Source organism: Heterodontus francisci, chromosome 5 (genome assembly GCF_036365525.1).
Source record: "Heterodontus francisci isolate sHetFra1 chromosome 5, sHetFra1.hap1, whole genome shotgun sequence".
Lineage (NCBI taxonomy): Eukaryota > Metazoa > Chordata > Chondrichthyes > Heterodontiformes > Heterodontidae > Heterodontus > Heterodontus francisci.
The window spans coordinates 85,820,729-85,843,162 of record NC_090375.1 but is presented as its reverse complement, the minus strand read 5'-3'; the positions used below and the strand labels follow the sequence as shown (position 1 = coordinate 85,843,162).

General features: G+C 45.6%; 1 protein-coding gene across 4 annotated transcripts in view; it reads left to right on the top strand.

Annotated features, from left to right (window-relative positions):
• Positions 1-22,434, top strand: part of greb1l (GREB1 like retinoic acid receptor coactivator) — a 405,959-nt gene that overhangs the window by 345,762 nt on the left and 37,763 nt on the right. For all 4 annotated transcript variants that reach the window (XM_068031722.1, XM_068031724.1, XM_068031723.1 and 1 more), the window contains 3 exons: positions 9,811-9,913; positions 10,361-10,516; positions 21,573-21,715. In XM_068031722.1, the coding sequence (XP_067887823.1) occupies positions 9,811-9,913; positions 10,361-10,516; positions 21,573-21,715 (402 nt within the window). The remainder of the gene's footprint in view (positions 1-9,810; positions 9,914-10,360; positions 10,517-21,572; positions 21,716-22,434) is intronic.

Below are 22,434 nucleotides of genomic sequence, written 5' to 3'. Positions count from 1 at the left end.
TGAGCTTCCTGGCAGGCAGTCCAATGCATTCACTAATTGCTGATGTACGGAAAGCATCTTTCTTTTAAAGGTTGGTGTCCTAAAATCTGCATTTCTGTCCTTCACCAGAGCTAGGACCCAAACTGACCCTCCAGTGATTTGCTCCTGGGGCCATCATTTCCACCTACGCCCACTTGCTTGTGTTTGGTGAATCACCCTGAGTTTACCCTCATTGATGGAGCCATTGAAGTTGGTTGGGCAAAGGACATTTTCCCTGTGGAACCCCTGTAGTGAAGCCCAGGGACCACTACGATCATTCAGCATTTGATCAAACTTGGGGCTTTTCCCACCTCATATCCTCTCCATCACAAAGACTGCCTACTTCCACTGCCATGTTCCCTGCCTCAACCCCATCTACCAGTGAAACCTTCATACAACTTCAATCTTGATTACTGCAACAAGCTCCTTATCAAGTTTCCATCCTCCACCCTCTATTAAGCTTCAGCTCATTCACAACTGATGTGTCAAATCTCTCAGTAAGTCATGCTTGGCTCGTCCAGTATTGCAAATTTAAAATCTCTTCTTGCAGCCTTGTTTCTCCCTATGCCTGTGACCTTCTCCAGCTTCACCACCCACCCATGAAGTGTTGTTCATCTGAGTCTAGTCCTTTGGATACTCCCTTATCTTCAGTCATTTAGGCTCAATGCTGTGAAATTTCCTATCTAATTCCATCTCTCTGACCTCCCTCTCCTCCTGCTTTAAGGACTGTGTGCAGTTTGAAGTATCCTATTATACAAAATATACTAAAGCCTATAGAGCATACTACTTAGATTTGTCATAACTATTGCAGGGATGGGAAACCATTATAAAGAGTAAAGATTTGGGATATTGAGTAGTTCCACTGGTGCAGATAAGGTCAAGAGGAAATTTACTGGAGGATTATAAATTTACAAAGGGTTTTGATGGGGTGATAGGGAAAGGCTATTCCTGCTGGTTGAGGAATTAGTGATGAAAGATGATTACATTAAATTGATCACTAAGAGAATGAGGAGAAAAAATAGGAGAAATTTCTTTACACAGAGCATTATCAGAGCATGGAATGGTAGAGAGTCCATTTTGTCTCTTAAGGGAATAGTAAATAAACATTTAAAGCAGAAGAAAATACGAGACTGTAGGGAAGAGAACAGGGAAGTAGATTTGGTTTGGATTGCTCTTAACGATGAGGTCACATAGATGCGATGGACTGAAAGGCCTCCTCCTATGCTGTAACTTTCTTTGGTCTTATACACAGGATGGGGGGAATTTTATGCTGTCCCCTGTGGTGGGTTTGGAGGTGGGAAGAGCATAAAATCGGGTGGGACACAGTGGTGGGAGGTTCCTGCCACCATTCCGCCTCTGCTAAAATTTAGTCCAGGACAGGAAGGCCTGCGAAAGGCCTTCCCACTTCACGGCCAATTGAGGCCCTGAACCGGACAATTAACCCCAATTAAGGGCCTCATTCCGCCACTGCTGAAATTAGCCATGCGGTGGGTGGCCCTGTCGCCACATGGGAAGCATGGCAGGAAAAAACATGCAGGCTGCTTCCCAGCTCCGGGGGGCTGGGGTGGTAGGATCCCTCGTTAAAAGGCACTTAGTGCCTGAGCGAGAGACCCGGCATCGGGAAGGGGAGGGGGCCTGCTGAGAGCCACCCCCTTACGCTTGCTAGCAACCCCCCTCCCCTACGACTCCCAGCCCGCATGACCCCTCCTGACCTGACCCACCTGTATACTGGGTCCAGCGCTGCTCCTGGGCCTCCAGTAGATGCTTCTACAGCAGCAGCCACCATCTCTGCGATGGCACTGCTCAGTGGAAGAGCTGCTGGCCTCTAGTCGGCAGCTGTGCAAGGTGGGACTTCTGGCGACGGGGTTCTTAATCCTGATGAAGGCCCGCCGCTGTCCACTTAAGTGCCCGACTGGTACCAGATTCGGAGGATCTTCCAGAGCAGAGGCGACGTGGGGTTCTCGGCATTGCTTTTCCCGAACATCGAGACCCCCTTGGCCAGAAATAATCCCGACCAATAATTTTTTAATTGTCAAATCTTCTGTCAAGGTATGTTCTCTACAGGTCATGTATATTATAGAACTATGGATCTATTTCAGTTGACAATTGGAGAAGATGTAGACAACAACTGAATTGTATGAGTATTTACAAGACAATAGCACAGGTGCAATTGCTATAACAAAACATGAAAGCACTTCATTAGTATTATTGAAGCCTAAAGATTTTTACCTCCTTTTTCTGCCTGTAGGATTTGGACGTGTTTCATTTTGTTTATTGAAATTAATGTAGTTTCTGAACCCACAACCCTGAAAATCAGGGACATTTTTAGGCAAAGCGCAATGTTACGACCACTGTGGGAGCAACACACTATTAATTCAGTCCCGTCACTCCACAGGTCGCAGCATATTATTAAGCTTTCACCAAATCGGAAAAACAGCCATATTAAACAGACACAGCCTGGTCTGCTATACTCTCAGTCAGAGTCTTTTCCTTTGCATTAGCTTTGCGTACTGTTACGACCGACCGCTCCTGTCAAAGTCCCCAGTCAAAATATACAATTCTGATTGTGATGGAACCAACGCACTGTTAATTCAATCCCGTCGCTTGACAGATCAGCTAACATATCATTTAAAACTTTCCAAATTAAAGAAGGACCCAACCAAATTGTACCATCTATTAACCACCGAATGAGGCTAACCAAACCAGGTGTCTTTAAATCAACAAATTAACTCTTTAATTACAAGAACTAAATTCTTAAACACTATGAAGATATAAACAATATTTAAAATAGAAAAAGTTAGAGTTCTTGCAAATTTACAGTCCAATGTTGCTTGAAGACCTCGCAGAATGTTGCTTGAAGTCGTCGCAGAATGTTGCTTGAAGTCCTCACAGAATCTTGCATTCCTTCTCCAGTGAATTTCAACAATTAACGACTTGCAAACACTTCCAACAGAATCAATCTGACTTTAGAGTTTTTGAGGGATAAAAGATTGACAGTCTAACTTCCCTTTCTTCAGTTTAAATTACCAGAGATCTCTGTTTTGGCTTGAATTTTTAGAATTTTGAGAGATAATAACTAAACAGACTAAAATCCTATTCCTTCAGGTTAAATGGTTGAGAGCTTTTTATCCAGGTGCCAACACCAGCTGTGTCTGTATGTTTCTGTGTCTGTCTATGTATTCCATTAGAACAAACTGTCTTCAACTAAAAGCCAGTTCAAAACAAATGTATCACATGAGACCCACTCCCAGTTGCTGTATCTATGGTAACGAGAATGCACCCTTTGAATCGGAATCTCCAAATGGCTGTTTCTAACGGCAACTGAAAATGCACCTTTCGATAACTCCTGAGGCTTTCTGGTTCTTAAAGCAATACACCTGTTGTGGGAGAGAGACAGAGAGGAGCGGAACCCGAGGAGCAGCAGGACTGGAGGTCTAAAAAAGCGAGCCAAAACCTGTGTGGGAGAGAGACAGAGAGGAGCGGAGCCGGAACAGCCTGAGGAGCCGTGGAAAAATCAAAAAGTGACATCAGAGTGACGTCACATTGAACAGTAAGAGCAGGGAATCAGAAAGCAGCTGGGGTCAGTATTCAGGTAAGTTTTTAATTTAATTTAATTGAATCAACATAGCGTAAGACTTGATTGACTTATAAGTATATAAACTAAAGACTAAAGCGGATTGAAAAAACGAAAGAACAGTCGGAAATTTTTAAAACAAATTAAAATCTAATTATATAAAATAGAGATGCAGGACCAGGTGATGTGTTATACCTGCATGATGTGGGAGCTAGTTGACCCCATTGTGGTTCCTGGTGAACACATCTGTAGCAAGTGTTGGCTGCTCAAGGAACTCCGACTCAGAGTTGATGAGCTGGAGTCTGAGCTTCGGACACTGCGAAACATCAGGGAGGGGGAGAGTTACCTGGACGTTGTGTTTCAGGAGACAGTCACACCCCTTAGATTAACTACCTTGAATTCAGCCAGTGGTCAGGGACAGGAGGGTGTGATTATGAGTGAGTCAGGTGGAGGGATCCAGGAGGTAGTGCTGCAGGAGCCTCAGCCATTGTCCTTGTCCAACAGGTTTGAGATTCTTGCTCCCTGTATGGACGAGAGCTGGGACTGTAGCGAGGATGAGCAAACTGACCATAGCACCGTGGTACAGGGAGCCATTTAAGTGGGGAGAGAAAAGAGAAATTTAGTCATAATAGGGGATAGTATAGTTAGGGGCATAGACACTGTTCTCTGTGGCCAGGATCGAGAGTCCCGAAGGCTGTGTTGCCTACCTGGTGCCAGGGTTCGGGATATCCTATCTGGGCTGCAGAGGAACTTGGAGAGGGAGGGGAAAAATCCAGTTGTCGTGTTCCATGTAAGTACCAACGATATAGGTAGAATGAGGATAGAGGTTAACGATCCTCTAGGGAAAAGTGATCATAGCATGCTAGAATTTCAAATTCAGTTTGAGGGCGAGAAGCTGGAGTCCCACATAAGCGTTCTGGTGTTGAACAAAGGCAATTATTTAGGCATGAGGACAGATTTGGCCCTCGTGGACTGGGCAGGAAGCCTACAAGGTAGGACAGTTGACAAACAGTGGCAGATGTTTAAGGAGACATCAATTTATCCCAACTAAAATATATTCCAGAGAGGAAGAAAGATTCTAAGAGTGGGAAAAAACATCCATTGCTAAGCAAGGAAGTTAAGAATAACATAAAGATAAAAACTAAGGCATACCATTGCAAAGGCCAATGGCAGGCTGGAAGATTGGGAAACTTTTAAAGATTAACAAAGGGTTACTAAAAAAGTAATAAAAAGAGCAAAGGTAAATTATGAAAGAAAACTAACTCAAAATATAAAAATGGATAGCAAAAGCTTCTATAAGTATATAAAAGGGAAGCGACTAGCTAAAGTGAATGTTGGTCCTTTGGAGGATGAGACTGGGGAGTTAATAGAAGGGAACACAGAAATGGCAGAGACACTAAATTAGTATTTTGCTTCAGTTTTCACGGTGGAGGACACAAGTACCATCTCAATAGTAACAGGTAATGCAGAGGTTATAGAAAGGGAGGAACTTAGAACAATCATCATCACTAGGGAAAAAGTACTGAGCAAACTATTGGGGTTGAAGGCAGACAAGTCCCCAGGGCCTGATGGCCTACCTCCTAGGGTCTTAAAGGAAGTGGCAGTGGAGATAGTGGATCCATTGGTTATAATATTCCAAAATTCTCTGGGTATGGGAAAGGTTCCAGTGGATTGGAAAAATGCTAATATAATGCCCTTATTCAAAAAGGGAGGGAGGCAGAAAGTAGGAAACGATAGACCAGTTAGTTTAACATCTGTCATTGGGAAATTGTTAGAATCCATTATTAAGGAAGTAATAACAGGACATTTAGAAAGTCAAAACGCAATCCATCAGAGTCAGCATGGTTTTATGAAGGGTAAATCGTGTTTAACTAATGTGCTAGAGTTCTTCGAAGATGTGACGAGCAAATTGGATAATGGGGATCCTTAGATGTAGTTTATCTGGACTTCCTGAAGTCATTTGATAAGGTGCCGCACAAAAGGTTAATACACAAGGTAAGTTCACATGGGGTTAGGGGCAATTTATTAGCTTGGGTAGAGGATTGGCTAACAAACAGAAAACGGAGAGTTGGGATAAATGGGTCTTTTTCTGGTAGGCAAGATGTAACTAGTGGGGTGCCACAGGGTTCGGTCCTTGGGCCCCAACTATTTACAATCTATATAAATGACTTGGATGCAGGGATAGAAGGTACTATAGCCAAATTTGCAGATGACACTAAAATAGGTGGGATAGTTAGTTGCAATAAAGAAATAAGAAATCTACAAATGGATATGGATAGATTAGATGAATGGGCCAAAATTTGGCAGATGGATTTTAACGTGGATAAGTGTGAGGTTATCCATTTTGGTCGGAAGAATAGAAAGGCAAATTATTATCTAAATGGAGAGAAACTTCAGAGTGCTTCGGTGCAGAGGGATCTGGGTGTCCTTGTGCATGAATCACAGAAAACTAGTTTGCAGGTACAGCAGGTGATAAGGAAGGCAAATGGAATTTTGGCATTTATTGCTAAAGGAATAGAGTATAAAAGTAGGGAAGTGTTGCTGCAACTGTACAAGGCATTAGTGAAACCGCACCTGGAATATTGCGTACAGTTTTGGTCCCCTTACTTGAGAAAGGATGCAGTTGCATTGGAGGCAGTTCAGAGGAAGTTCACTAGATTGATTCCAGGAATGGGGGTGCTTGTCTCATGAAGAGAGATTGAGCAGTTTAGGCCTTTACTGTCTGGAGTTTAGAAGAATGAGAGGAGATCTAATTGAGGTATATAAGATGATTAAGGGGATTGACAAAGTAGACATAGAGAGGATGTTTTCTCTTGTGGGGTGATCTAGAATGAGAGGTCATCATTTTAGGATAAGGGGTAGCAAATTTAAAAGAGATGAGGAGAAATTACTTCTCTCAAAGGGTCGTGAATCTGTGGAATTCACTACCCCAGAGTGCGGTGGATGCCGGGACATTGGTTAATTTAAGGAGGAGATAGACAGATTTTTAATTAGAAATGGTTTGAAGGGTTATGGAGAACGGGCAGGAAAGTGGAGTTGAAGCCAAGATGAGCTTAGCCATGATCGTACTGAATGGCGGAGCAGGCTCGAGGGGCTGAATTGCCTACTCCTGCTCCTAGTTCTTATGTTAATACTGATCCCTTGCAAGCCTTAAAGGCAAACCGCATATTCCAAAAAAAAAACTACTGGACCATGACAGTACCCCAACAGGTCCTATGGGTTTACCTTGCAATTTCCAGCATTCTGAATGCAGATGACCCATTTTGTGGCAATGATAACACTTTGGCTTGCGAACCTCACTTCTACCCTCAGCAACTTCCTTTCTGACCTGAGGAGGTGATCCTGGGGCATTCCCAGCTGTTCCTTCTTGTCCCTGGCTACTTGCCTTCCTTTCACTCACCCACTTTCTATCCTTCTCAGTTTTATGGGAGTGATGGACAGAAGGTTTTGGCTTATTCACGAGCTTGAAATCATCAGCAATTTCTGCTGCTTGCCCAGCTTTCAAAGCTTTCAGGTTATCTACATGAGTTCTCCCTACTGAAGGAATGGAGTTTTTAAATTCCTCCAAGAGAATCAACTCTCGAAGGTTCTCGTATGTGGTTTTCATCTTTAATGCCCGTATCCAACGGTCAAAATTAATTTGCTTCACCCTCTCAAATTCTATATATGTCTGCCTAGTCAATCTCTGTAAGTTCCAAAATCTCTGACAGTAAGCTTCGGGGACTAACTCATATGCAGAAAAAATTGCCTTTTTTGCCATCTGATAATCTGCAGAAACCTCTTCAGGAAGCATGGCATAAACTTCATGAGCTCTGCCCACCAACCTGCTTTGTATAAGCAGTGTCTAGCTTTCCTTCGGCCATTTCATCTGTTTGGCTATTTTTTCAAAAGGCCTCTACGTCCCTTTCTCAAACTTAGGAAGAGCTTGTATAAATTTAAACAGCTTTTCACTGGGTCCTGAGCTGAATTTAGTTTCTACCTGACCCAAATTTTCCTTGAAGTCAAGACCACCCCTTTGTCTTATTTCATCTCTCTTAGCCTAAGTTCCTTCTCTTTCTGCCTTTCCTCTTTTTCAAGTTCAGATTTTCTTAATTCTTTTTCAGCCTCAAGTTTTCTTACTGATAGTTCTTTTTCCTGTTCAAGTTTTATCATTTCGAAAGAATCTTAGCCAATTCCACTGCATCACTCTCTGACTTACTACCTTCTTGTTCCATGTCTTCGTCTTCTTCTAATTCCAGATGTTGGGCTATTAGGTCAAATGTCACTGCTTTTTTGGCACCTGATTTCAATTCTAACCCCAATTTCGCCACCAATTCTTTTAGTTTATTTTTAGTTAAAGTATCAAGCCACTGAGGGAAACATTCTCCTTTCCCAAAAACTCTGCTTCAGCTACTAATGCCATTACAATGGTATAGCCTGGACCTTATACAAGAAACTTGATTCCTTTTTTTTTGTAATTGTTGTTAGATTTAGATCCCAACAATCGAGTTTCCAATTAATATGATTTCAGATGCAAGAGCAATTAATGATGCCAGACACAAGACCCCAATTTATGTGTTATCTCAAAGACGAGTAATTAATATGATTCCAAATACAAGCCCCCCAAATTAGTCTGATTCTGATCCCAGACACGAGCCACCCAATTAAATATGATCCTGATCGCGAACGAGCCCCTAATTAAATATGTTGTGACCACGGCGGGAGTAATGCACTGTTAATTCAGTCCCATCACTCCACAGGTCACAGCATATTATTAAGCTTTCACCAAATCGGAAAAACAGCCAAATTAAACACTCTAGAATCCCCAGAATAAAACAGACCAAACCAGGTATCTTTAGACAACAACAAATTAACTGTTTATTAAAAAACTAAATCTTAAACACTATTAAGATAAGCCTGTGTGCAAAGACCTTATAATTTCTTAATTTGATCTAACTCTCACATTCATGCGCATGCATTCAAAAATAATGGTGGTCTGGTTTTAGAGATAGTGTTTTTAATAATTAGCTGTCTCTTAAGAATAAATAAATAAGTACGTTTTTTCATTTTATGTTCCCTGTGAATGAGGTCTTCTGATGTGAAGATAATCAAAGTTCACTCGAAGTCTTCATCCGGATTTGATGAAAATACTTTGTTCTTGAAAGACATTCAAACAGTTCGGCTGCAGTAGCATTAAACAGTTCTTTCAACAATGAGCACAGCAATACAAATAATTTGGTTGAAAAAGAAAAGCTTTTCTTCCTTGCTCAGGGAATTAACTTGGCTTGTAGCATTGTCGAATTTTTCTTGAGAGAGAACAAAACAGCTTCTTTCTTCAGATCGTCTCGCTGGAAAAGTCTCTAAGAACTAACTGGTTAAGACTGGTCCCTGCCAGCTCCACACACAGTCAAAATGGGCATTTCATACCATGTGACCTGCTGTTGCTCAGGGTAACCAAAAATGCAGTTGTGGTACAATGTGTCTCCAGATTTCTAGAATCTTCTCTCCCTTAAAGATGCACTGTTTTTTTAAAACAGGCTTAAAGGCACATGCTGTTTTTAATCAGAGGAGAAAAAAATAATACAAGTCCGTGACTGCAATTAATTTTCCAATAATCCAGTACTTTTTTGTACTATTATGTTTTAATGAATGTAATTAATTGTTATGATTTCCATAAATTGAAGTGATAAACCCCTAATATATAAGGCAGAAGTTAAGAGGATATTTATGATGAGAAGAAAATCAAGGTTATAGGTGAAAAATCCTTCTCATTGTGGTAGAAGGGTATTGAATTTCATGACTTTATATTAGTTGCAGCGACCACCTGTTTAAGATCTATCGAAAAATGGATCCAAGTGTTTGAGTGAATCATTGAAGTGTATATGTTGCTTATTGATTCATCAATTACTTACACAGAGAAACTAATTATTATGTTACACTTGCTTAGCATTATAGATATCCTGTTTATTTTATTAACAAAGGCCATTTTGAGTCTGTCACATCCCCATTTCAATTCTGTTCAGCAGCAACCTCCCTTATTCAATATTTACACATTTGGCTACGAAAATAACTAGAAATGTACAATATAAATTGAAAGTTCATATTTTTAAAATGCCTGTCACTGCCTTTATTTTGCCGTCTTTAGGAAGGTCCGCAGTAAGTATTAGAAATTATAATAGTGTTTATTCTTCAGAGTTGTTGGTGGTTCAGAAAGATCTGATTAGAATTTTATGTTACAGGTTGGGAAGACAGGTGCATACTTACAGTTCCTTAGAATTCTTTTTCGCATGCTAATAAGACTTCTGGAGGTTGATGTATACAATGAAGAGGAAATTAATGAGGGTAAGTACTGTTAATATTTTGCTAAATATAAGGTTCATGTAGTGTTACACTTTCTTCAGCTCTTGCATGGCACACAGGCCTATGTATGATCATTGTTAATATCTCAGAAATACCTTGATACATAACATGAATACTCTTTGCATGATGCATATTATTTATCAAGAGTCCTCCCAACCCTCTAACATCTGAAACAGCGTTATGTTTTTCTTGATTCCAGACCTTATTGCTATGCACCCTCTGTTCTCAAAATATAAAATGTAATAACATTTCAGCAAGATGGAAGAACGCAGAGGCCAAAAAGCAGCTATTCTTTTGGATAGCTGAGCACCTTTGCACTCTGAGATTGATGTAATGTTGTATTCATTCACTCCACACACTTTATTAAATACACAACTTTGTGGTAATACAATAAGTTTTGTTAACCAAGCTGTGAACTTTCTGTTTCAGAGATGAAAGAGGCAAATGAGCATGTGCAGGGAATTAATGCACAGTGGCCTGACATTGAACTCTTCAGCAAAATGACCTTTGACCTCACAGTGCATGATCCAAAGTATCGCCACATAAGTTCCGTGTACTCAGACAAGCTGCCAAAGGTTAAGCTAGGTCAGCAGAGCTTTCTTTACACAATAGTACAGTTCCTTGAACTAATGCATTTATTATGGGTGTGCAAAATGGGAAATGAAAATTAATTTGTCTCTTCTTGAAATAAGTTCCTTCACAAGTGAATTTCATAGAATCATGAAATAGCAGAGCACAAAAGGAGACCATTCGGCCCATCGGGTCTGTGCTAGCTTTTCGGCGAGCAGTCCAGTTAGTCCACTTCCCCACTCTTTCTCCATATCCCTGCAATGTTTCTCCTTCAAGTATTTATCCAATTCCCTTTTGAAGACTACAATTGAATCTGTATCCACTACCCTGTCAGGCAGTGCAAACCAAATCCTAACTACTTGTTGTGTAAAAATGCCATGTCTAACTCCTTGGCCAATCATCTTAAATCTGTGGCCTCTTGTAGGGGGGAAATTTTATGGAGGCGACAGGGGTCTCAGCTTGACAGCTGGAGAGCTGGCAAGAGACTCATGTTGCCTCCTTTGGGGAAGGCCTGCTTTATGACAAGCCAATAAGACAGGTGAGAGGTCACCAGCGGCTTTTCCCGGGATCAGGACCCCGGGGGCAGGAGGTCCTACCTGCCAAGGAGCTGATGGCCAATCGGAGGCCGGCAGCTCTTCTGCTCTGCAGCAGCACAGGGGAGGCTGTGGCTGCTGCCAAAAGGACGCGCATCGGAGGCCCAGGATTGTGGAGCGACCCAGGCCAGAGGTAAGTGATGGCGGGAGGGGTTTCGTGGGGTGGGTGTTGTAGGAGGGTGGTGTAGGAGGGTGGGCAGTAAGGGCAGGGGGTGGCTTTCAGCAGGCCCCTCCCCTTCCCGATGCCAGGTTCCTTGATCACGCACTGAGTACCTTTGAATGAGGGAAACCCCCGGCTCACTATTTTCTCTTTGAATGACTCCCACTAGTCTGATGCAGACTTTCCTACAAGTAGCTGCTCCCAGTCCACTCTGGCCAGATTCTGTTTTATCATATTGAAATCGGCCTTCCCCCAATTCAGTACCTTTATTTCTGGCCTGTCTTTGTCCTTTTCCATAACTACCTTAAATCTTAGAGTTATGGTCACTATCCCCGAAATGCCCCCCCACTGACAATTCTACTACTTGTCCGGCTTCATTCCCTAGGATTAGGTCCAGTACTGCCCCTTCTCTTGTAGGACTTTCTACGTACTGCACAGTGGCGCAGTGGTTAGCACCGCAGCCTCACAGCTCCAGGGACCCGGGTTCAATTCTGGGTACTACCTGTGTGGAGTTTGCAAGTTCTCCCTGTGTCTGTGTGGGTTTTCGCCGGGTGCTCCGGTTTCCTCCCACATCCAAAGACTTGCAGGTGATAGGTAAATTGGCCATTGTAAATTGCCCCTAGTGTAGGTAGGTGAGAGGGAATATGGGATTACTGTAGGGTTAGTATAAACGGGTGGTTGTTGGTCGGCACAGTCTTGGTGGGCGGAAGGGCCTGTTTCAGTGCTGTATCTCTAAAATAAAAAAAAAATACTGGCTCAAAAAGCTCTCCTGTATGCATTTTAAGAATTCCGTCCCCTTTAAGCCTTTTACACTAAGACTATCCCAGTTGATACTAGGTAAGTTGAAATCCCCTACTATTATTACCCTATTATTTTGACACCTTTCTGAGATTTGCCTACATATCTGCTCCTCTACCTCTCCCTGACTGTTTGGAGGCCTGTAGTACACGCCCAGCCAAGTGATTGCCCCCTTTTTGTTTTTAAGTTCTACCCATATGGCCTCATTTGAAGAACCTTCTATGATAGCATCCCTCCTTACTGCAGTAATTGACTCCTTGATCAACAATGCAGTGCCACCTCCTCTTTTACCCCCTCCCCTGTCACACCTGAAGATTCTATACGCTGGAATATTGAGCTGCCTGCCCTTCCCTCAACCATGTCTCTGTGATAGCAATAATATCATAATCCCATGTGCTAATCAATGCCCTCAATTCATCAATCTTGTAAAACTCCTTGCATTAAAATAGATGCAATCCAGCCTTGCATTTTTCCCTTGTGTCTTGACAGTTCTATATTTGCTCTGCCTTCCAGACTGACTCAGTTTCTCTTCTGTATTTGACTGAGCATCACCCCCTATTGTACCTCCACTCTGTATCCCATTCCCCTGCCAAATTAGTTTAAACCCCCCCCAACAGCACTAGCAAACCTCCCAGCAAGTATGTTGGTCCCGTTCCAGTTCAGGTGCAATCCGTCCAACTTGTACAGATCCCACCTTTGCCAGATACAGACCCAGTGATCCAGGAAACTGAAGCCCTCCCTCCTGCACCATCTCCTCAGCCATGCATTTATCTGCTCTATCCTCCTATTCCTATACTTACTAGCACGTGGCGCCAGGAATAATCCAGAGATTACAACCTTTGAGGTCCTGCTTTTAAATCTGCTACCTAGCTCCCTAAATTCTTCTTGCAGGACCTCATCCCTCTTTTTACCTATGTCATTGATACCAATGTGTACCACAACCTCTGACTGTTCACCCTCCCCCTTCAGAATGTCCTGCAGCCGCTCCATGACATCCTTGACCCTAGCACCAGGGAGGCAACATACCATCCTGGAGTCGCATTTGCAGCCACAGAAGCGGCTATCTATACCCCTTACAATAGAATCCCCTATCACTATAGCTCTTCCACTCCTTTTCCTTCCCTGCTGTGCAGCAGAACCATCTGTGGTGTGACAAACTTGGCTGTTGCTGCTTTCCCCTGGGAGGCCAAACCCCCCCCCCCACGCACCCCACCCCCCCTCCCCCACCCCCCTCCCCCCGCCAACAGTACCCTAAGCGTTATATCTGTTTGAGAGGGGGATGGCCACAGGGGACACCTGCACTACCTGCCTGCAGCTGCTACTCTGCCTGGTGGTCACCCATCCCTTTTGTGCCTGTGCAACCATTACCTGTGGTATGACCACCTCTCTGTGCTATCCACGGTGTCCTCAGCATCGCGGATGCACCACAGTGAATCCACCCACAGCTCCAGCTCCGTAATGCGGGTAGCCAGTAGCTGCAGCTGGATACCCTTCCTGCACACATGGTCGTGAGGGACACTGGAAGCGTCCCTGATTTCCCACATAGCGCAGGAGGAGCATATCACTGGTGCGAGCTCTCCTGCCATGGCTTACCTTTAGATTAATTAGTTACTCCCTTTAAAAAAAATACTAATTACACTAGGGGCCATGTTCTACTCCAAACACTACTACTCTTCTATTTTGGCCCCCTTGTCTCGAGAGACAATGGGCAAGCGCCTAGAGGTGGTCAGTGGGTTGTGGAGCAGCGCCTGGAGTGGCTATAAAGGCCAATTCTAGAGTGACAGACTCTTCCACAGGTGCTGCAGTTAAAACTGGTCGTCGGGGCTGTTACACAGTTGGCTCCCTCCTTGCACTTCTGTCTCTTTTCCCGCCGACTGCTAAGTCTCTTCGACTCGCCACTCCTTAGCCCCGCCTTTATGGCTGTCAGCCAGCTCTGGCGATCACTGGTAACTGACTCCCACGACTTGTGGTGAAAGTCACAGGACTTCATGTCGCGTTTGCAGACGTCTTTAAAGCGGAGACATGGACGGCCGGTGGGTCTGATACCAGTGGCGAGCTCGCTGTACAATGCGTCCTTGGGGATCCTGCCATCTTCCATGCGGCTCATATGGCCAAGCCATCTCAAGCGCCGCTGGCTCAGTAGGGTGTATATGCTGGGGATGTTGCCGCCTCGAGGACTTCTGTGTTCGAGATACGGTCCTGCCACCTGATGCCAAGGATTCTCCGGAGGCAGCGAAGATGAAATGAGTTGAGACGTCACTCTTGGCTGACATACGTTGTCCAGGCCTCGCTGCAAGGTACTGAGGACACAGGCTCACTCGGACTTTTGTGTTCCGTGTCAGTGCAGCATTTTCCCACACCCTCTTGGCCAGTCTGGACATAGCAGCGGACGCCTTTCCCATGCGCTTGTTGATTTCTGCAACGAGAGACAGGTTACTGGTGATAGTTGAGCCTAGGTAGGTGAACTCTTGAACCACTTCCAGAGCGTGGTCGCCGATATTGATGGATGGAGCATTTCTGATGTCCTGTCCCATGATGTTTATTTTCTTGAGGCTGATGGTTAGGCCAAATGCGTTGCAGGCAGCCGCAATCCTGTCGATGAGACTCTGCAGACACTCTTCAGTGTGAGATGTTAATGCAGCATCGTCAGCAAAAAGGAGTTCCCTGATGAGGACTTTCCGTACTTTGGTCTTCGCTCTTAGACGGGCAAGGTTGAACAACCTGCCATCTGATCTTGCGTGGAGGAAAATTCCTTCTTCTGAAGACTTGAACGCATGTGAGAGCAGCAGTGAGAAGAAGATCCCAAACAGTGTAGGTGCGAGAACACAGCCCCGTTTCACGCCACTCAGGATAGGAAAGGGCTCTGAGGAGGAGCCACCATGTTGAATTGTGCCTTTCATATTGTCATGGAATGAGGTGATGATACTTAGTAGCTTTAGTGAACATCCGATCTTTGCTAGTAGTCTGAAGAGACCACGTCTGCTGACGAGGTCAAAGGCTTTGGTGAGATCAATGAAAACAATGTAGAGGGGCATCTGTTGTTCGCGGCATTTCTCCTGTAGCTGGCGAAGGGAGAACAGCGTGTCAATGGTGGATCTCTCTGCTCGAAAGCCTCACTGTGCCTCAGGGTAGACACGCTCAGCCAGCTTCTGGAGTCTGTTTAAAATGACTCGAGCGAAGACTTTCCCCACTATACTGAGCAGGGAGATTCCACGGTAGTTGTTGCAGTCACGGCGGTCACCTTTGTTCTTATATAAAAACTAGAAATGCTGGAAATACTCAGCAGGTCTGGCAGCATCTGTGGAGAGAGAAGCAGAGTTAACATTTCAGCACAGTGACCCTTCTTCAGAACTGGCAAATATTAGAAATGTAAAAGGTTATAAGCAAGTAAAGTGGGGTGGGGCAAGAGATAACAAAGGGGAGGTCGTAGAACAAAGAACAGTACAGCACAGGAGCAGGCCATTCAGCCCTCCAAGCCTGCGCCGATCTTGATGCCTGCCTAAACTAACACCTTCTGCACTTCCGGGGCCCATATCCCTCTATTCCCTTCCTATTCATATATTTGTCAAGATGTCTCTTAAACGTCGCTATCATATCTGCTTCCACCACCTCCCCTGGCAGCACGTTCCAGGCACTCGCCACCCTCTGTGTAAAAAACTTGCCTCGCACATGCCCTCTAAACTTTGCCCCTCGCACCTTAAACCTATGTCCCCTAGTAACTGACTCTTCCACCCTGGGAAAACGCTTCTAACTATCCACTCTGTTCATGCCGCTCATAACTTTGTAAACCTCTATCATGTCACCCCTCCACCTCCGTCGTTCCAGTGAAAACAATCCGAGTTTTTCCAACCTCTCCTCATAGCTAATGCCCTCCAGACCAGGCAACATCCTGGTAAACCTCTTCTGTACCCTCTCCAAAGCCTCCACGTCCTTCTGGTAGTGTGGCGACCAGAATTGCACGCAATATTCTAAGTGTGGCCTAACTAAGGTTCTGTACAGCTGCAACATGACTTGCTAATTTTTATACTCTATGCCCCGACCGATGAAGGCAAGCATGCCGTATGCCTTCTTGACTACCTTATCCACCTGCGTTGCCACTTTCAGTGACCTGTGGACATGTACGCCCAGATCTCTGCCTGTCAATACTCCTAAGGGTTCTGCCATTTACTGTATACCTCCCACCTGCATTAGACCTTCCAAAATGCATTACCTCACATTTGTCCGGATTAAACGCCATCTGCCATTTCTCCACCCAAGTCTCCAACCGACCTATATGCTGCTGTATCCTCTGACAATCCTCATCATTATCCGCAACTCCACCAACCTTTGTGTCGTCTGCAAAGTTACTAATCAGACCAGCTACATTTTGCTCCAAATCATTTATATATACTACAAAGAGCAAAGGTCCCAGCACTGATCCCTGCGGAACACCACTAGTCACATCCCTCCATTCAGAAAAACACCCATCCACTGATACCCTCTGTCTTGTGTGACTGAGCCAGTTCTCTATCCATCTTGCCAGCTCACCTCTGTAGGTAGGACAAGGTCACAGAATAGCTGACCAGAAGGTCATGGAGCAAAGATATGTTAATGGTGTGTTGAAAGACAAAGGATTAGTACAGAAAGGGTGTTAACGGACTGAAAATTGAACAGCCGCAAGTACAAACAGGAAAAAAACAGTGGGTAAGCAAACTGAACAAACTAAGATAAAATAAAATAAACACAGAAAAATATTTTAAAAAAGGAAAAAGAAAAAAATAGCTAAAAATAAACGTAAAACGGGGGGCCCGTCATACTCTGAAATTAGAGCATTAGTGCTGAAATTAGTGCTTTCTGAGTATTTCCAGCATTACTTGTTTTTATTTCAGATTTCCAGCATCCACAGTATTTTGGTTTTAATTTACCCTTGTTCTTATGATGATATTGGCATCATGCATGTCCTGTGGTACTGCTCCCTCATCCCACCACAGGCAAAGCAGTTCATGGAGTGCTGAGTACAGCAGACTTGGCACTCTTGATTATTTCAGGGGTAATGCCATCCTTTCCAGGGGCTTTTCCACTGGCTAGAGAATCAATGGCATCACTGAGTTCCAATTTTGTTGGCTGTTCGTCCAGCTCTTCCATGACTGGCAGAGACTGGGCTGCGTTGAGGGCAGTATCAGTGACAACATTTTCCCTGGAGTACAGTTCTAGATAGTGCTCCACCCAGCGGTCCATTTGCTTGCATTGGTCAGTGAGCGTGTCCTCTGATTTAGATTTGAGGGGGGCGATCTTCTTGATGGTTGGCCCAAAAACTCACTTAATACATTCCTCTGATGTTTCCGGTGTTGGAGGCCAGCTGAATACGACAGCATAGGTGTTGCCAGTAGTCATTTGCACAGAGACTGGCTGTTCTTTGTGCAGCACCCCCTTCCCCCCCCCTCGCACCCCCTTTCCCCCCCCCTCGCACCCCCTTTCACCCCCCCTCGCACCCCCTTTCCCCCCCTCGCACCCCTTTTCCCCCCCTCGCACCCCTTTTCCCCCCCTCGCACCCCTTTTCCCCCCCTCGCACCCCTTTCCCCCCCTCGCACCCCTTTCCCCCCCTCGCACCCCTTTCCCCCCCTCGCACCCCTTTCCCCCCCTCGCACCCCTTCCCCCCTTCGCACCCCCTTCCTCCCCCTCGCACCCCCTTCCCCCTTTCCCCACACCCCCTTTCCCCCTCGCACCCCCTTCTCCCTCCCCCTCGCACGACTCCGCACCCCCTTCCCCCCGCTTCCCTTCTCCCTCCCCCTCGCACCACTCCGCACCCCCTTCCCCCCCGCACCCCCTTCCCCCCTTTGCACCCCCTACCCCCCTTCGCACCCCCTTCCCCCCTTTACACCCCGCACCCCCTTCGCACCCCGCACGCCCTCGCAACCCCTCACACCCACTTCCCCCTCACACCCCCTTTCCCCCACTTCCTCCTCACACCTCCTTTCCCCACCCCTTCTCCACTCCCTCCTCGCATCCCCCACTTTCCCTTCTTCCCGCACACCCTTCCCCAGTGCTTGGAGCGCAGGGTCATTCTCCGACAAGTGGACTGTAACACCGTACCAAACAGCACGACAAAAAAAGGAAAGAAGGTACCAGTCTTCGTTTTGCAAGCTGCAATGTCAGAACTATGTGCCCTGGCCTGTCGGAAGACCTGAAGCAAATCAACGACTCTTGGAAGACCGCCATCATTAACAACGAGCTCAGTAGACTCAGTGTGGACATTGCAGCACTACAGGAGACATGCCTCCCTGCGAGCGGATCTCTAAGAGAGCAAGACTACACCTTCTACTGGCAGGGTAGGGATCCTGAAGAACCAAGACAGCATGGAGTGGGCTTGGCCATCAGAAACTCTTTGCTCAGCATGATAGAGCCACCCTCAAATGGTTCGTAACGCATACTGTCCATCCGACTGCTCACTGCCTCTGGTCCAGTACACCTACTCAGCATCTATGCTCCAACACTCTGCTCCCCACCTGAAGTTAAAGATCAATTCTATAAGGAACTCCATTATATCATTAGTAGCATTCCTAATACTGAACATCTGTTCCTGCTGGGGGACTTTAACGCCAGGGTTGGGGCCGACCATGACTCATGGCCTTCCTGCCTTGGGCGCTATGGCATTGGAAGGATGAATGAGAATGGTCAGAGACTGACGGAGCTGTGTACCTATCACAACCTCTGCATCCCCAACTACTTCTTTCATACTAAACCCTGTTACCAGGTTTCATGGAGACACCCAAGATCACGTCGTTGGCACCAGCTGGACCTCATCATCACAAGGCGAGCCTCGATAAACAATGTTCAAATTACATGCAGCTTCCACAGTGCGGACCGCGACACCGACCAGTCCCTGGTGTGCAGCAAAGTTAGACTCAAACCAAAGAAGCTACATCACTCCAAGCAGAAGGGTCGCCTGCGCATCAACACTAACAGAATTTCTTATCCACAGTTGTTACATAAGTTTCTAAATTTCTTGGAAAAACCCTTCAAAACACTCCTGCAGGAGATGCAGAGATCAAGTGCGCCCACATTGGAGACGCCATCTATGACTCAGCAATGACCACCTTTGGCAAATGTGAGAAGCAGAATGAAGACTGGTTTCAATTTCACTTTGAAGAGCTGGAACCTGTCATAGCCGCTAAGCGCATTGCACTGCTGAACTACAAGAAAGCCCCCAGCGAGTTAACATCTGTAGCACTTAAAGTAGCCAGAAGCGCTGCACAAAGAACAGCCAGGCGCTGTGCAAACACTACCCACTACAATCTAAATTACTCTAATTTAAAAAAAAAGCACACTAGTAGTACTCTTTATCACTTGAGGCCTTTTTTCAAACAAAAACTTTCCCCTTATTTGTTTTAAGCTATTTAAATTGACTAACAGTTGTTACTTATCCAACCAAACACCTTGCAGATTTCCCATGATGTCACTGTAAGATCTCAGTATTTAAAAAATATTTATTTAAGTGTACTCTTAACCTGTAATGACGTCTCCTGATTTAAATCACTTGGCCAAATCAAAAATAAAAAAACTAAAAAGAGACATGGAAGAAATACTCACCAATCACTTACCAGCTCCCCTGTGATGGCACACTTCGATTTGCGCTGGTCAAGCAGGTCCACTGAACAGAACAGAGCGCTCTCACCACCGGCGCCACTGCTTCTGGCCTCGGGTCTCGACTCTCCGCTCCTTTTATATCCCAGCTTCTCTCACCGCCGCCGCCACTGCTTCTGGCCTCGGGCCTCAGCTCTCCACTGCTTTTATAACCCGGCTTCTCTCACCGTCACCGCCACTGCTTCTGATCTCGGGCCTTGGCTCTCCGCTCCTATTATATCCCAGCTTCTCTCACCACCGCCGCCACTGCTTCTGGCCTCGGGCCTCGACTCTCCGCTCCTATTATATCCCAGATTCTCTCACCACCGCCACCACTGCTTCTGGCCTCGGGCCTCGACTCTCCGCTCCTATTATATCCCAGCTTCTCTCACTGCCGCCACCGCTTCTGATCTCGGGCCTCGGCTCTCCGCTCCTATTATATCCCAGCTTCTCTCACTGCCGCCACCACTGCTTCTGGCCTCGGGCCTCAGCTCTCCACTGCTTTTATATCCCAGCTTCTCTCACCACCGCCGCCACTGCTTCTGGCCTCGGGCCTCGACTCTCCGCTCCTATTATATCCCAGATTCTCTCACCACCGCCACCACTGCTTCTGGCCTCGGGCCTCAGCTCTCCACTGCTTTTATATCCCAGCTTCTCTCACCACCGCCGCCACTGCTTCTGGCCTCGGGCCTCAACTCTCCGCTCCTATTATATCCCAGATTCTCTCACCACCGCCACCACTGCTTCTGGCCTCGGGCCTCGACTCTCCGCTCCTATTATATCCCAGATTCTCTCACCACCGCCACCACTGCTTCTGGCCTCGGGCCTCAGCTCTCCACTGCTTTTATATCCCAGCTTCTCTCACCACCGCCGCCACTGCTTCTGGCCTCGGGCCTCGACTCTCCGCTCCTATTATATCCCAGATTCTCTCACCACCGCCACCACTGCTTCTGGCCTCGGGCCTCGACTCTCCGCTCCTATTATATCCCAGCTTCTCTCACTGCTGCCACCGCTTCTGGCCTCGGGCCTCGACTCTCCGCTCCTATTATATCCCAGCTTCTCTCACCGCCGCCACCACTGCTTCGGGTCTCGGACCTCGACTCTCCGCTCCTATTATATCCCAGCTTCTCTCACCGCCGCCGCCACTGCTTCTGGCCTTGGGCCTCGGCTCTCCATTCCTTTTATAACCCGGTTTCTTTCACCGCCGCCGCCACCGCTTCTGGCCTCGGGCCTCGGCTCTCCGCTCCTTTTATATCCCAGCTTCTCTCACCGCCGCCGCCGCTTCTGGCCTCGGGCCTCGACTCCGCTCCTATTATACCCCGGTTTCTCTCACCGCCGCCACTACTGCTTCGGGTCTCGGAACTCGGCTCTCCGCTCATTTTACCACACCATTAGCATACTCTATGCCTTTGCCTTATGATCTCCTTGTCAGTTAATCTCTCCAACCCTCTGTCCTATAAACACCTTCCCTTATGTTCTCCTTCCCCCCACCCCCGCTTTATTTGCATAAAAGCTCTTACATTTCTAACCTTTGCCAGTTCTGATGAAAGGTCACTGACCTGAAACATTAACTCTGCTTCTCTCTCCACAGATGCTGCCAGACCTGCTGAGTATTTCCAGCACTTTCTGTTTTTATTCGAATGAAATGTCTGTTTGGTATTTTAACAAAGTCTTTAACTCATGTAAAATAAATAGATTAACAGCTTTGTTAAAATGGTGCACAGAGGAATTTCATCTCAATTGTACCTAATGGTTCATCAACATTGAAGTTCAGTTTAATACAAATGGTGATGCTATATTTTCCCATCAAGGTACTTAAATATCTACAAGTTATTTGCTGTCACATTTCAACATATTTGTGAATTTTATGTAGTTTTTGTATGTTGTAGCTGATGATGAGAGGTTCCATATTTTCTAGAAAGTGGTAAAGATCGCAACCTGACTGAAGGATCAGCAAAACGAGAAACTGTCTCTATTATGCTAACCAAGTATGCTGCATATAACACATTCCATCATTGTGAGCACTGCCATCATTACATAGACTTCAATCCTGCCACACAGGTCAGAACTGGATATGGGTATTTTAGTTTCTTTAAACCAGTTTTCTGCATGCTTATTAATTTTTTTTTCTCCAGCGGCATTGTATCACAATGTTATTTTCCTCATTCTATTTAATGTAAGTAAAATATGTATATTTGCTTCCCTCTTTTAAGTCACTGAACACACTGAGTAGTCCTTATTCCCTATTGTTAGGCTTGACCAGCTGTTCACAGAGCTTTACCAATGCCACTGTGTAACCATCTTTTAAGTAACGTGCAAGAGTAACCAAGGTTACCTCACTATTCAACCCTCTTTATGGGTGAAATCCTTAGCCTTCGTTCAGCATCTCCCCTGTCATAAACTTGGCCTATAATTTCTGTGATTTATAAAAGCATCATCTTAGCATAGATAAATGTAACGTTGTAAAGGAATTATAAAGTGTGCTATGGATCCTGGATAAGAACTAACATAAATTTGGCTTTCAGACAGTTACACCACCACCACAGTTCTCCATTAGGCAGTCACCGCGGGTTGCCAGACAAATAGGAAAATGACAGCTGCCCACCTGTCACCCACCATCTTTTATTGAGTGAAACCCATATCAGGCTATAGTGACTAGCAATGTGAAAACTATTTTGGTGTCTCGGCCTCCCTAGTGAACCTAGTTCCATTTGGATCTCTCTGTGAATCTGAACTTCATAGCGACAGGGTTGCTAACCTGATAGTACTATTGCATGTAA